This window comes from Labeo rohita, chromosome 5 (genome assembly GCF_022985175.1).
Source record: "Labeo rohita strain BAU-BD-2019 chromosome 5, IGBB_LRoh.1.0, whole genome shotgun sequence".
Classification (NCBI taxonomy): domain Eukaryota; kingdom Metazoa; phylum Chordata; class Actinopteri; order Cypriniformes; family Cyprinidae; genus Labeo; species Labeo rohita.
The window spans coordinates 41,318,842-41,335,845 of NC_066873.1; the positions used below are offsets into that span (position 1 = coordinate 41,318,842).

Sequence of the window (17,004 nt, forward strand, 5' to 3'; positions counted from 1 at the left end):
AGTCATGTAATACAGTTTATTGAGGTTTGTGGGCATTTGCTTATGCACAGCTCTCACTACAGCATTTGAGTCAGGATGAGCTCTGGACTTGGACTGGGCTATTGCAACACCTTGATTATTTTCTTTTCAGCCATTCTGATGTAGATTTGCTGGTGTGCTTGGGATCATTGTCCTGTTGCATGACCCAATTTTGGCCCAACAAAAATGTCGGACAGATGCCCTCACATTTGACTCTAGAATACTTTGATATACAGAGGAGTTCATGGCCAACTCAATGACTGTGAGGTGCTCAGGTCCTGTGGCTACAAAACAAGCCCAAAATGGATCAGCCCTCCTCCAGCATGCTTGTCTTTTGGTATGAGTTGTTTGTGCTGATATGCTCTTTAGGTTTTCACCAAACTTGGCACTGTGCATTATAGTCAAACATCTTCACTTCGGTCTCATCTGTTCAAAGGACATTATTCTAGAAGACTTGTGTTTTGTTCAGATGCAATTTTGCAGACCTAAACTGTCCTGCAATGTTTTTTTTTTTTTTTAGATAGAAGAGGCTTTCTTCTGCCAAGCCTTCCAAACATGCCATTTCTGTCCCATATTTTTCTAATGGTATTGTCATGAACTTTATCATTTAACATGTTAACTGAGGCCTGTAGAGTCTGAGGTGTAGTTCTTGGGTTGTCTGCCATTTCTCTGAGCTTTACACGGTCTGATCTTGGAGTGAATTTTCTGGGACGTCCACTCCTGGAACGAGAGGTGTCTGTTTTAAATGTCTTCCACTTGTGAATAAACTTCAAATTGTTTGGAAATAGCCATATTACTCTTTTCAGATTGATGACAGCAACAATTGCTTCTCTAAGATGATTGCTGATGTCTTACCTCCTTGGCATTGTGTTAACACACACCTGAAGGCTCCAGAACACCAAACTACAAAGGCTTATGCTTTTATGGAGGCGCTCAGACTTGCTGATGATCAGTTAATCAAAGGTATTTGATTATCAGTGCGTGACTGTTATTTACCCTCTTAATTCCAATGTAAACAGTAAGGTGTCCTAACTTTGTCACAAATGGCTTTTCCATTTTGGCGCTAAGTAAATAATGACACTGTGCAATTTGTCATGTGTTGTTGTTCATCTGAGGTCTTATTTTCTAAATTTTAAGACCAGCCAAGGACCAGTTTTTTTTTTTTAATGATGTCCATGGAATTCAATAGGGTGTCCTAACTTTTTAACATGACTGTATACTAGTTTTATTCATTGTTTGTTTGTAAACTATGTAAGCTATTTTAAATAATCCTTTGTTCACAAACACATACATACTGGTTTTAATTGTCTTTTGTTCAGCTCCGTATGCCTTCTAGTTTTTTTGTTTGTAAACCAATATATGCTAGTTTGAATCTAATTGGTTTGCATTCGTGTTTGTACTTGTTCATAAATACTGTATACGTATACTAGTTTGTAAACAGGTATTCTAGTTTTACTCATCTCATCTTATCTTTTGTTCATAAGCATGCATATTAGTTTTAACCTTTGCATAATGTTGGCAGCTATATGTGTATGAGTTTAAATCATTGTTTGTGTGTAACCATATTTATGCTAGGTTTAATAGTTTTGGTCGTAAACGTGTGCACATCAAGAGCTATAGTTCTTGCACAGTGTATGAATGTATAATAATATATAAATATCTCCTGAAATTAAACAAGAAACATGGATATCGACAGTTTAACACTTATAGTAAAGTCGACAAAGATGCCTCAAGCTGATTGGTGTGTGGTTTGTCAACTTGCGTACCTTTGATGCTGATTCTCAAGTTGAATTCTTATAATTAGACTTCTTCTAATGCAACCTGGGAGTTGCTTTTTTGGAATCTGCTCTAAGTTTAATAGCAAGTTTCATGCTTTTGCGAAGAGAAATGGAGAAGAGAAACCAATCATCTGTTTTACCGTATGTGTGTGGTGTTCAATCACTTCCTGCCCTACTGGAATTAGTGCAGAAGTGTGCATGTATGTGTGTATGTATGTGGACGTGAATGAGCGAGTGGTGTTTTCTGCTCTCCTCTGTGTGAGAGTTGACTGCAGTTCAGAGAGAAAAGATTGTAATATTACAGCACCGTTGCTTTGGCATGAGCCTGTGCGTGCGAAGCTATTTTAAGCCGTGATTCAGTCTGACTCACTAAGAATGACAGATTTCGTTTGAGAGAGAAAGCGCTTCTTCATTCCCAAATCTTTGATGTGTCACAACTGACGGGATGCACTCTGGAAATTCCTGCAGCTCAGAGCGTCCGGATTCGTTTGCAGCTCTCACAGCTTCCCGGAATCCGCTCTCATTTTTTCCCAAGGAGATTTAGTGTGTGTGTGTACGTGTGTGTATTTTGTCAGGGTGTTTATGTGTGTGTGTGTAGGCGTAGGTCGAAGGTTTCAGATCACGGGTCATAGCTCTATTCTCTCTTAATTTCCAGATGAACATTCTTAGCTAATCCCAGTAGAACAAGAAAATCATCCCCCTCTGTTTTCCCTCTCTCTGCTCAAACGCACACTGGACGACATTCACGGAGTGTGTCATGCACTAGAAATTTATGTTTTATCATTGGTGACCTTGTTTGTCAGATTGCATATCTGAGTGGTGCATTATTATATTTTTTTATAATTTGTTTGGTTTTGTGTCACTATGAGAGTCCAAATCTATATGGAAGCTGGTTTACACCATGAAAAAAACAAAAAAAAGGGAAACTTTTTTTTTTAATATGAACTCACAATTCTGACTTTCTTTGTATGTGTATGTATGTGACCCTGGACCACAAAACCAGTCTCAAGGGTAATTTTTTTGAAATTGAGATTTATACATCATCTGAAAGCTGAATAAATAGGCTTTCATTGATGTATGGTTTGTTAGGATAGAGTCGAGATATAATATTTGGCCGACATGCAACTACTGAGGGTGCAAAAAATCAAAATATTGAGAAAATTGCCTTTAAAGTTGTCCAAATTAAGTTATTAGCAATGCATATTACTAATTAGTGTTGCACGATATACCGGTATTGCAATGCCCTGCTTTTAAAAACGGTACATTTCTGCATTTTACTAGTACCGGTACTTTTAAAAAAGAGCCATATTTTTGCGTGTCTGTGTTAGTGAATGGCACAAGCACGCAGTTTTGTTTACTACACACATACGGTGACGCTCGCTGTGTTTTCAGTCTTTACCACCTCAATATATGAGTACATGAACATATAACATAATCTCTAGAACTGCTCTGAGAGTCACTTTATGAGCATTTTAATGTTTCTTTTGCGGAAAACTATCGTCATATAATGAAGACCCTAAAGGTCTTCACAGCAACGCGTCAAAGTTCGGTTTAACAAGTCAGAAATATATTAATATATTACTTAATGTAAACATAGTAGTACTACTACTAGTAATAAAAAAAATTATTAAAACAATGTTTAAGGATTATTTACCAGACAAAATATTGACCGGAATGTATTTACCAGAAAACACAGTATTTCTGGGAAAATAAAAAAATAAAAATAGCGTATAATACATTAATTCTTTAGCTTTTGACTATTAAAATGTAATGAAACGATTAAAACAGAATCCAGAAAGTTAATGGAAAACAGAGATTCACAAACCAAACTGAATTTGAGAAAAACAATAAAACGTATTTCATAGGGCCTTAAAAACATGTCATTTTTGGTACATTTTAATAGATTGCTGTTCAATTATATATACAGTATTTTTTTATGTAACCATTAAAATAGAGTCTAGAAAAATTCAAATTGAATTTAGGGAAAAATAAAACAGATTTCATAGGCCCCTCTTTATTTCATTTGTGTTTTTGTTTTATTGTAGTTGTCCTTTAGTTTGTTACTTGCATCTAGAAAAACTATGTCATGATATCAATTGTTATTGTGAAATAAAATGACTATATTATGAAATAAGATTTGGCTTTATCCTTTAAGCTGACTTACTAATATAGCAAAGATCTCTACACACCTGTAGGCTCCGTAGTTGTTCGCCATAATCCTGTGTAGTGGCACTGGCATGTGATTATTATTATTATTATTATTTTATTTATTTATTTATTTTTTAAAGAGGGTATGGGGTAAGGCTTTGTTTTAATAGATAAAATAACTATGATCTCCATTTGGATCATCTATTATTCAATTGCTTTTCCTGTTGTTCTGTTTTTTCGTAGTATCGGTTCAGTAGTAGTATAGTGATTTTAGTCAGGTATCGTATCAAAGACAAAATTTTGGTATCATGACAACACTATTACCACTTAATTATTAAAAATTAAGATATATTTACAGTAGGAAATTTACAAAATATCTTCATGGACTGTAAAATACAAGAACATGATCTTTACTTAATATCCTAATGATTTTTCGCATAAAAGAAAAATCGATCATTTAGACCCATGCAATGTATTTTTGGCTATTGCTGCAACCCATGCTACTTATGTGGTCCGGGGTCACATATCTTGCAGTTGTGACTTTTTTCTCAAAATAGTAAGTCTATATCTTGCAGTTCTGAGGAAAAATGTCAGAACTGTGAGATGAAAGTCACAATTACATAATTGTATTATTTTATCGTGTGGCAGGAACAAGCTTCCATGGGAAAAAAAAAAAAGCAGAACTGCAAGAGGTTAACTCAGAAATTGGAGAAAAACAGAATTGCGAGATGTAAACTTAGAATTCTGAGGAAAATAAAAACGGAACTGCAAGATGTAAACTCACAATTCTGACTTTTTATCTTGAACGTCTGACTTTTCTGCAAGAAAAAAAAGTGAGATTGCGAGGAAAAAAGTCGAGTTGTGAGATAAGAAGTTGCAATTACCTTTTTTTGTGTTATTTATTTTGGTCTTCCATTCAATTCACAGTGTTTTGATAATGTACAGCTTAACATTTGCTTTTATTGAACAGACACTTTTATCTCACAAGTGATCAGTTCTTGTGTAATAGATCTTGTAATTCTTGTAATGCAGCATCAGAGTTGCTTTTGAGGAAATCTGCTTAATCTTAAGTTTAAATAGCAGGTTGCATGCAATTGCGAAGAGAAATGGAGAAGAGAAATGTTTTTAAGAGAAAACACTACTGTGCAACATTTACTCAACAATATACGAGCACAATATATGGAAAGGAGGTTTTGAATTTATATATGGAATGAAATGTTTCTAAAGACAATGTGTAACTGTTACATGATTATATTAAGAAATTGTGTTGTTTTGATTGTGTTTTAGGACTACAAAACGCCAAAGCTCACCGTACCCTGTTCGGACATCCAAGAGATTCGACGCTGTAATCGTCTAGAGATGCCAGACAACATGAACACATTTGTCTTAAAGGTGAATGAAGACACACACACAGTCTGGAATTACACACACTTGTTCATTTCACCAGGCTGATTCATTTGGATGATATTAGGCCATTTTAAGATTGGCCTTGATTTAAGTCCTGTTTTCAGAATCATTTTAGTGCAGGTTTTAGTAAATATTGCATGCAATAAACCAACACTAAATTTGTCGTATATTGAATTTTAGAGCTTTTATGTGATTTTATATTTGATTTTAGAACATTTATGAGATTTTATGAACATACACATACAGTATTTTCTCAATATAAAATTGTTCTGTCTCTTCGTTAATGCAAATTGTCGTCTCAACTTGAACATAATATTGCACAGAACAGTTCATACCTTTTCTAATCTCTCTTTGTTTAATGACACTTCTTGGGAAACTCATCGATTTAGTTGGAAAGGAGAACTCAATCTTTGATTTGTATCTTTTGCTGACGTTGTTATGATTAGTGGTCGACAAAAATGGGTTTTCCTTTGGTCTCTGCTGATATATAGAGAGCAGTGGCTGATGGCCAATATAATGCAGGCGAAGATGTCCGCGCCTTGTGTGGGGCGACATGTTTTCTAAAACTATACCGTCTTTATAATTAGTGTGCATGCAGTTTTTCTGGCCTGATAGAATTTGGAATAGTAATTTTAAGTGTGTGTGTGTGTGTGTGTGTGTGTGTGTGTGTATATATATATATATATATACATATATATACATATACATATACATACATACATACATACATACATATATATACATATATATATATATATATATATATATATATATATATATATATATATATATATATATATATAATTGATATATATAGATATAGATATAGATATATAGATATATAGATTTTATGACTATATAAAATAGTCTTTTGGTATGTGTACACTTAAATAAAAGCTTTTATGACCTCATTAGAATTGAGAGACTGCATGGAATAGCATTTTGGAATGTGTATATTTAAATAAATGTTAATTTGACTTAATAATTGAGAGACTACATAGGATAGTGATTTTGAATGTATAAATTTAAGTAAAATGTTTGTATGTTTAAATAACACACACACACACACACACATTTTTTTAAAGTATTTTCTGCTCACCAAGGCTGCACTTATTTGATTAAAAATGCAGAAAAACAGTAATATTGTGAAATATTATTGCAATTTAAAATGGTTTTCTATTTTAATATACTTTAAAATAGAATTTATTTCTGTGATGCAAAACTGAATTTTCAGCATCATTACTCGAGTCTTCAGTGTCATATGATTTATTTATTTATTTATTTTAACTGGCCGATTAACTGGCTAATTTTTTTTTTTTAATTATTATTATTATCTCCATCATGTTTTACAATATTTTTGAGTGAATATGAAGCAAGATTGAAAAATAATTTGCTAAAATAAAATCTTTAATAAAATAAAAATTAAAAATGCAAATTAATTAATGTATTAATGTATGTACACTGCCGTTCAAAGGTTTGGGATCATTATCTTATGCTCATCAAAGTTCCATTTACTTAATCAAAAATACAGAATTGTTTTTACAAAATAATATTGCAAATTGAAGTTTTCTATTTTAATATACTTTAAAATATAATTTATTTCTGTGATGCAAAGCTGAATTTTCATCAGCCATCTTCATCAGCCATTACTCCAGCTGTGCTGCTTAATATTTTTTTGGAACCCGTGATATATTCTTCAATGAATAAAACGTTAAAAAGAACAGCATTTATTCAAAATAGAAATCTAGTCTAACAATGTACACTACCGTTAAAAGTTTGGGGTCAGTATTTATTTATTTATTTTTGTTTTGCTTTGAAAGAAATTAATGCTTTTACTGAGCAAGGATGTATTAAATTGGTAAGTGATAGTAAACACTTTAGAAAAGATTTCTATTTTGAATAAAAGCTGTTCTTTTTAACATTTTATTCATCAAAGAATATTGAAAAAAGTATCACAGGTTCCAAAAAAAATATTAAGCAGCAGAACTGGAGTAGTAGCTGATGAAAATGCAGCTTTGTATCACAGAAATAAATTATATTTTAAAGTATATTAAAATACAAAACTTTTAATTTGCAATAATATTTTATAATATTACTTTTTTCTGTATTTTAATAAAATAAATGGAATTTTGATGAGCATGAAAGACTTTAGAAACATTAAAAATCTTACTGATCCCAACTTATATATATAAATATACTTATTATTATTATTATTATTATTATTATTATTATTATTATTATTATTAAATAATTGACTTTTTTTATTTTATTCAATATTTTATTTTAGCAAATTCTTTGTGAATCACACAGAAAATATGAGACCAGAAATATGATGCAGATAATAATCCAAATAATCACAAATCAGCCAGTTAATCGGCCTGAGCAATAACTCAGTATTTGGTATGAATATGAAGGTTCCGTAAGAATTTTTTATGAATCCCTCACCAAACGATAAAGTTAATTTGTAAATCTTCTGTTTTCTTTTGTTCTGTTGGTTGATGTGTTTCTTTTTTTTTCCATGTTCTCTACTCAGGTTACTGGTCATCCGGGTAGTTTTATATTCGAGGCCGATAATGAGCAGCAGGTGAGCTCTTGGACCACAGAGCTCAGAGAATGCATCACCAGCAGGTGAGAGCAGCACTTTCTGCATTTGAACTGAACTTACTTCTGAAGATCCTAGACATCTGCAAAAGTTCCTGACATTCCCCTACTGAGAAAACCCACTCACTTCCTCTTTACACACATGCACATACAAATACTCTCACACATACACACACACATAGAATAAAACAGCTCTATTTTAACACCGCTAAACTTAGTGCTAAAGAAATCCGCATGGTTTGCGTTTTCACATATTTTAGTATTTTTAAAAGTCTTAATTTAGATCTTAGTCAGTTTGTTTTGCGTGCAGACATGTCCGCACGCCCCATCAGTGTGTTCTGCACATGCTATGTCTCTCACAAAAGGTGTGTTTGTGTGTGTGCATACGCCTGTGTTTCATTTCCTTTTATTGGTGTGAGGGTACTGAGAACTCAAGCCTGTGTGAATATATCAATGTGAGTTTTAGGAAGAGAGAGAGAGAACGAGAGTGAGGTCTTCCTGTTATTCTGATTACTAAGAATCTCAAGAACTCGACTCAGCACATCTCATGGCCTCTTTTCTCTCCGTGCCCCCTTCTCTCTCTCTTTTTTTTCTCTCTCTCTCTCTCTCTCTCGTTTGCTTTTTTATTTTTTGTTTTTTGTTTTGCCCTTTTTACAGTGTGCATGCATTCATCTTGACATAAGAGCATCATGTACAATATGGTTTCTGCTTGTCCAAGAATTGCACGACACATTTCCTGACTCGAACCAAAAGCTTTTGTGCTGCTTTCTCCCGCAACTTCCCCAAACGCCCCTCCCCACATCTTGCTTCTGCTCTCTTCCTCTGTCCTTTCCTTCATTTCGTCCCTATAGGTTTCAAAGCAACGTCTGTTTTCTGTATAATTCTCATCCAAAGTTCTTCTCTTTTTTGACCCAGTTTTTTGCTGCATTTGCATTTATTTATTTATTTATTTATTTATTTATTTATTTATTTATTTATTTATTTATTTATTTATTTATTTATTTTTAATTAGTCACAATTTTCTCCAGATTTTTTTTTTACTATTTTTAAATTTGAATATTTCATTTATTTAATAAATATGAATAGAATAATTTAAATGTTAATGTTTAATTTATTAACCGTTATAAATGTATGTGTGTGTGTGTGTGTGTGTGTGTGTGTGTGTATATATATATATATATATATATATATATATATTAGGGATGCAACAATACAGTTAGTCCACGGTTCAATACGTACCTCGGTTTTTGGTTCGGTTCAGTTCTGATATCTTGCCACTTAAGTTTGGGGATTTTTTTTTTTTAACAAATTAACAAAATACTCCCATACACCTCTGTACACTAGAAAAAGTGTGGTTTAGTATATGTGTGCTTAATTTTTCTTTTGAGATGGGTATTATTTTTTCGATTTTTACGCAAAATAGAATGGGTTTCATTCATACTGGATGCAAGAGGGCGCCCTCGTGCAAAAAAAAACACATTCGTCAAAGAAGTTGCGCTGATGACGTTCCGTTCCAGTTTCTCTAATATGGATAAAAACATCGCTATCGCTGTAACTTGTTAAAAACAAGATATAACGTTAAACGTTTTGAACAAGGAAGTTATTTCAAACACTCGAGTCATGTTGTGAATTAAAAACAAGTTATAATGTTTTTATAACTTTTGTTGGACAACAGGTTGAGAAAGGCTTATCATTGCATGTCATTAGAATGGAAGATGCTCTGCGTGTGTTGCTTTTCAAAATATAAGCGGAGAAGCGTTTCCCCATTTCAGCACGTGAAATCGCGGGCACACATACAGCAAATTCTGAGAGAAATAAACAAGGAAGTTATTTAAATGCAAACCCGAAAAACCGCAATTCACAAGCGCGTATTGAACCGTGGATGTTGTATGGTGACATGTATGTATATATATATATATATATATATATATATATATGTATATGTATATGTATATGTATATATATATATATATATATATATATATATATATATATATATATATATATATATATATATATATATATACACACACATACACACACACACACACACAAACACACACACACATACATATACATACACGCAAACACAGAATTTACATGAAATTGAATTGAATGTAAAATAACAATAATTCATAATAATTTATATTATAAAAACAATAATGAAATATACCTAAACAGAAATCAGTCAATATAAAAATATAGGTTTCAATGCAACGTCTGTTTTTCTTCTCTTCTTCTTGACCCGTTTCTGGCTGTCTTCACTGTATTTGTATTTATTTATTTGTATTTATTTGTTTATTTTTAATTAGCCACAATTTTCTCAATTTTTCATGATTTTTACTGTTTTTAATTTTGAATCTTTCATTTGTTTTCTAAAATATAAATAGAGTTATATTATTCATTATAAATAGAATAATTTAAATCTTATTTTTCAAGAAATTTTAATGTTATTATTTGTATCATATAATTATAATTATGTAAGTATTTAATATGATTAGATATTTTAATATATTAGTTAGAAATATTACATTGTAATTTAATGTCATTTTGTATGTACAGTAGTCTATATAGATATACATAGAAATCAGGTTATTTATTTATTTATAATTAGTCACAATTTTCTATAGATTTTTCATGATTTTTACTATTTTTACTTTTATTTATAATAATAATTTTACATAGAGTAATTTAATTTTTATTTTTTTTAATCATATAATTATATATTTAATGTAATTATTTATATGTGTGTGTATATATATATATATATATATATATATGTGTATGTGTATATATATGTATATGTATGTATATGTATGTATATGTATGTGTATGTATGTATGTATGTATGTATGTATGTATGTATGTGTGTGTGTGTGTGTGTGTGTGTGTATGAAATATCCTTAAAGAGAGTTGGTTTTATTCTTTTTTTGCGTAATCCAATGACATTCACACATTTGTTAGTGTTACTTCAGGGTCCACATGCTTTTTAGGGCTGCTGTATGTATGGCAAAAAATAACTCTTATCTCTTCTGATTGTTATTGAAAGCTTTGTATTGTAGTGTGGCCGTACCTTAGCATGTGTGATGATGTGATGTGATGTTATTGACTACGTGACATTCTGTGAGCTCTTCATTATGCAATTAAATGAGTACATAGATATTTATGAGAGTGTGTATGTGTGATTCCAGGTCAGATAGTGTGGATGGAGAACCGTTTCCTGTTAGCGACTCGCTCAATGCAGCTTGCAGAGGGAGCACAGAGCCCGGCGGCCAGAGTGAGTCACGTACAAAAACACACTGTCTCACACTGTCTCACTTATCAGCACTTAGATTTATGCAACTACTGTAAATGACTAAGAATTCAGCTCAAAAAGAGACATTTGTGGTTTGACCAAAATGTGGTGTTAACAGGGCCAAAAACTTTCGTCAGTTTTGATGTAATGGCATCTGTATTGCTCATATGTCTTGGTTATGCTGTTGAAACAGTGTGCAAACATCTTCTGTGTAGATTTCCACTATAGCATATGTTTTTGCAAACTAACAGATGAGATGAAATAACCTTGCATGGTAATGGACTGCCCTGATGTCTCTCGTATGTGTGTGTCTCCACAGGCTCTCTGGGTTTTGGACTCGCAGAGCACGCCTACAATAAAACGGATCACTTCCTGTCCTCTTACCCATGGTTCCATGGGCCCATATCACGTGTGCGGGCTGCCTACCTTGTACAGCATGCCGGGGTCAGCGGTCATGGGAACTTCCTAGTGAGGCAAAGCGAGACGCGGAGAGGAGACTACGTCCTCACGTTTAACTACCAGGGCAGAGCGAAGGTAATGAGGCCTAATCATCATCATCATCCTGATGATCCTTATCATGAATGACAAAAAATATTTAATTCTTTTTGTTAAGGATTATACAATATCTGTGACCAGTTTATTCTTTATTATTATTATTTGATGTGTATTTCTATATTTTATATTAAGAAAATGTCCTAATTTAAATATTAAACTGTAAAATATTATATTATTACAGTAGTAATATCAAATAATGAAAAAATGGGTGAAAACGGTTGACACAGTTACCTTAATAAAAAAATAAATATATTTGTATACTAAAATATATATTTTCACAGTGTTTTTCACTGTTTATTTTAACATGTATGTATGTTTGTGTGTTTTTTTTTTTTTTTTTTTTTTTTACTGTTTTCACAATTTATTATTTTATTTTTTACAACTTATGTTGGTTTTCACAATTTGTTGATATAAAAATGTGACTTATTTAATTATAAATAGTGTTTTTAATAGTGTATACATTTTTGTAATGTTATGTTTTTCACAATTATAATAGGTTACAAACTGTGTATATATTATATCATACTAACATTATTATGAAACATTATATATATATATATATATATAATACAGCATATTAACATTATTCTGAAAAACATGGTGAAAAATATATGTAAGTATACAAATATATTTATTTTTTTACACCGCACACACTTTTTTATTGGAGGCGTTCAGTTTACTGTATGTTGTATTGATTTAATAATATTTTATAATAAATAAATAAATAAACACTTATGAAAAACAAAGGACAGAACCATGTAAATGTATGAGGTCCATCATATCAGTAGTGACCAAATGTGTATTTCTCATCATTTTTTTTAATTATTTTTTTTATTATTATTCATTTGATGATTTATTATTTATTATTGATTTATTTATTATATATATATATATATATATATATATATATATATATATATATATATAATATAAATATAATAAATATATATATATATATAAAATGTTTTATTTATTATCAGTCTTTTTAACTGTGCTTTATATTGTTTGAGTGCTATTTTATTAAAAAAAAAAAAATCCCAACAGAACCGTTTAAATGTATAAAATTGGCCATCATATTAGTATTAGTATTACACAAAAATAATTATTTGTTTAATTTTTTTGTAAAAGTATATCACATATTGGTGCATTCCTTATTGCTTAGTAAGGCAACCATCACAATGACTGCTGGACTCCTTTCTGTTCACGTCTGTATTTATATTGCATTTTCCACTGTTTTTCTTCCTTTGCAGCATTTGCGTCTATCTTTAACTGAATGGGGTCAGTGTCGTGTGCAACACCTGCGTTTCCCATCAGTCATGGACATGCTGAGTCACTTCCGCAACTGTCCGATCCCACTGGAGTGTGGCGCCGCTTGTGAAGTCATGTTGGCCAATTACGTGCGGGTAAACCCCACTCACACAGGTAAGACTGCATTTTGCATTGTTTTTATTCACAATGTATATTTAACCCTATTATACATAACATTTGAGGCAACAGCACAGATTAATGCAGCATTCACAGCAATTGCATTCATTATGTGGGGAGTCATTAATGTGATACTCATCGTGATTTTACTCCTGATACTTTCATTTTGATGCCTTAATGTGAGCAACGTAACACAAAAATGCCACAACGTCCTTTAAACATCCTGTTGTGCATGCAAAAATTGTTACTTCAGTCACAACAGATGTTTTCTTAGTAGGCGACTTGATTTGAATCACTTCTGAGTCATTTTCACAGTCTGATGTAGACCATGTGATTTTGCAGGCTGTATGGGTTATTGGCTAACAGGCGAGTAACTGTAACTGTGTTTGATTTAGTCACCAGGGCCAATTTTTTCACACATTTGACACTTGGCAAGAATTCACTTTGGATTTAGTTTGTAAACCACATAAAAAAGCATAATAAAAATTCTAATTAAAATTCTTTGACTAGTTCATGTGATCATCCCATGCCTGTAACAAAGGCAATAGTTATTGCACTGTTAAAATATAAAGCATGCAATAGCATGCAATAAAATGCAATAAAATAGCACATAGCAGTTATTGATCTGAAAATATTCGAGCAGATGAACTTTTTTTTGTTTTTTGTTTTTTTTATTTGTCTGTCACACACACACATACTCAGAACTCAGCAGGATCCGTTTTCCTCTTGTGCTTTGTGGTTTAGATGGGTTTTAGTAGTTCTGTGAGACCTGACACAAGGAAACATGCACTCTCTCAAACACACAAACACATTCTCATCCATATACTTGTATGCATATCATCGGAGCTGCAGATGATACTACTTCAGACTAACTTGCCATTACATTTCTGTTACTTGCAGTCCCTGCCTCACAAGCTGTAATAATGACAAACTAAACAAAGTCTATACAGACGTGTATACACACATTTATGCATTTTACAGACATGCTCTTTTTTTATGCACATACTTCTATATAGTTCGAACACACTCGGTGATACTTGTTGAACTTGTGAATGTGAAGACGATGCCCTCTGTAGGATACAGGGAGTATTGTATCATTATTGAGGTCATTGTCATGTAGATTTAAAATGTTTAATGTACAAAGTTAAATGCTGTTATAATCTAGTTCATGACTTTCATGACATTCATATTAATTTCTATTAATGGACATTGTTGTAATAATACAGTACAATACCTTACAGAACTTTGAGGTCATTGTTTTTAAAAGATGTATTTTATGCTCACCAAGGCTGCATTTATTTGCTCAAAAATACAGTAAAAGCAGTAATATTATGAAATATTATTACAATTTCAAATAGCTGTTTTCTATTTGAATATATTGTAAAATGTACAATCCTGTGATGCAAAGCTGAATTTTCAGCATCATTACTCCTGTCTTTAAAGTCACATGATCCTTCATAAATCATTCTAATATGCTGATTTCCTGCTCAGAAAACATTTCTTATTGTTATTAATATTGAAAACAGTTATGTTGCATCACCTTTTTGTAGAAACCATTATGCTTTTTTTTTTTTATGACTATGATTTTCAAAAGAACAGCATCAACATTGTCTCTTGATCAGTTTAACGCATTATTGTTACTGTTGAATAAAAGTTTCATTTTTATCTCAATATTGTACTTTAATAAACAGTACTATTAAACGATGTTTAAGTAAAACATAAAAATGCATGATTTAGTTATAAAATATTACATCAGCTAAAATGACATTTGTGAATGCTATCTTTTTAAAGATGTGTGTGTGTGTGTGTGTGTGTGTGTATACAGCAAAAGCAGTAATATTGTGAAATATTTTTACTATTTAAAATAACTGCTTTCTATTTGAATATATTTTAAAATGTAATTTATTCCTGTGATCAAAGCTGAATTTTTTTCAGAATTTTCAGTGTCACATGATCCTTTAGAAATCATTCTAATATGCTGATTTGCTGTTCAAGAAATATATATTTATTTTTTGATTATTATTATTATCAATATTTAAAACAGTTGAGCACTTTTTTTCAGGATTCTTTGATAAATAGAAAGATCCAAATATCAGCAATTAGTCACATTTTTGTAACTAAAATAAGGTAAACCACTATGTGTTCTCTCACTTTTGCGTTAATGTTTTCTCTGTTGCATCTCTCTAGGTCAGAGTTCGGCTCTTGGCTCTCCGGTATTGGTGCCCTTCTCTCGCTGGAGCTCAGAGCCGAGTCTGGCTCACTGTAGTCCAGATTCATTCCCTCACTCCAGCCCCTCCACGTCCCAGACATCAGCGTTATCCTCGCTCCAGCACCACACACCCCCGTCGCTACAAGATCGTCCCGTTCCCGTTCCCCTTCGCCGGAGCGAATCGGTGGGCCGCAGAAACCTGCTCCGGCACCCTAATCCGCTCCCGCCCCTACTGACCAACCGGGACTCTGACTACGAACTGGAGCCGCCTGACAGGGGGCGCAAGAGAGCCATCGACAACCAGTACATGTTCTTCTGATAGAGACAGAGGATGAAAAAGAACAAAAGAAGCCACAGAGGAAAAGTGCTCCAGAATTCCCTCCCGGATGGAGAACGTCCGGCAGCCGAACGGAGAAAGGAGTTCGAGTCGTGCGGATTTGCGTACGAGACTCGCGGTGGAGGCGCGTGCACGTGACGCACGTGACCGAACGATACTGCCAGACACCTGACAGCTGTCTACCTTGTGAATGTATTATACAGATGTTTCACTATCGAAGGGGTGTGTTTTGTAGAATAACTAAAGTAGGAAGGAGAAGCAGACAGCTGCTCGGAGGATTTGTTGGAAGTAGCGGATGGGAACATTTCACGATAGCTGGTCAGTAAGTTGAACACAAGCCAAGGGTCTGTTCAAACACGGCCGTGTCTACACTGGAAGCGGCCGACATCGCGATAACTTAAGGCCGTCTACACTGGATACATTCACAGTCAGCTGAAAGATGGTGGCTAGACTTTAGTAATCAACGATTACTAAAATGACAATCAGGTTTTCGACAAAAATCTATTGCAAAATTGATTTTGCATGTGTATAATTTGAAAATTAATTTTACATTATTTTTAATTTATTAAAAATAATGTTCGTATTCCTGCAACTGCATATGCATTTGCTTAGAAAGTTATTCAAATTAGCACATCAGACCAAAAGGCTAGCGATTATTAAAATGTTGTTAAAATCATTCCAAAAAATCTGTATTTTCTACAGAAATCCATTGTAAAATTGATTTTGCATGTGATTAACTTTATCAGTAATTTTACATATGTTCATATTCCTACAAGTGCACATGCATATTGTTAAAACATTTTTTTTAAATTAGTACGCCAGAGCAGAAAACTAAATTTAAGCGATTAGAAAAATGACAGTATATCAGTTGGAAAAAAATACAAACTAATTTTCAACAAAAATCCATTTCAAAATAGATTTTGCATGTGCAGAATTTGACAATTGATTTTACGCATGTTCATATTCCTACAACTGCTTATGCATATTGTTAGAAATTAAAAATAAATCATTAAAATTAGTATGCCAGACCAGAAGGCTAAATTTAAGCGATTAGGAAAAATGACAAGAAAATCAATTGGGGAAAAAAACAAAAACAAATTTTCAACAAAAATCCATTGCATATGCTTTTGGTTAGGAAAAACAAAGTTATTCAATTAGCGCAACAGACCAAAAGGCTAGACTTCAGCGATTATTAAAATGATGTTAAAATCATTTTTTAAAAAAACGTTAT

The 17,004-nt window shown here is 32.4% G+C and overlaps 1 protein-coding gene across 1 annotated transcript in view; it reads left to right on the forward strand.

Annotated features, from left to right (window-relative positions):
- sh2b3 (SH2B adaptor protein 3) overlaps window positions 1-16,628 on the forward strand; it is a 50,451-nt gene extending 33,823 nt beyond the window's left edge. Inside the window, exons 3-8 of the mRNA XM_051109783.1 lie at window positions 5,232-5,336; window positions 7,885-7,979; window positions 11,144-11,229; window positions 11,567-11,781; window positions 13,053-13,224; window positions 15,415-16,628. Coding sequence (XP_050965740.1) covers window positions 5,232-5,336; window positions 7,885-7,979; window positions 11,144-11,229; window positions 11,567-11,781; window positions 13,053-13,224; window positions 15,415-15,755 — 1,014 coding nt within the window. The 3' untranslated portion in view covers window positions 15,756-16,628. The remainder of the gene's footprint in view (window positions 1-5,231; window positions 5,337-7,884; window positions 7,980-11,143; window positions 11,230-11,566; window positions 11,782-13,052; window positions 13,225-15,414) is intronic.
- The last annotated feature ends 376 nt before the right edge of the window (window positions 16,629-17,004 follow it).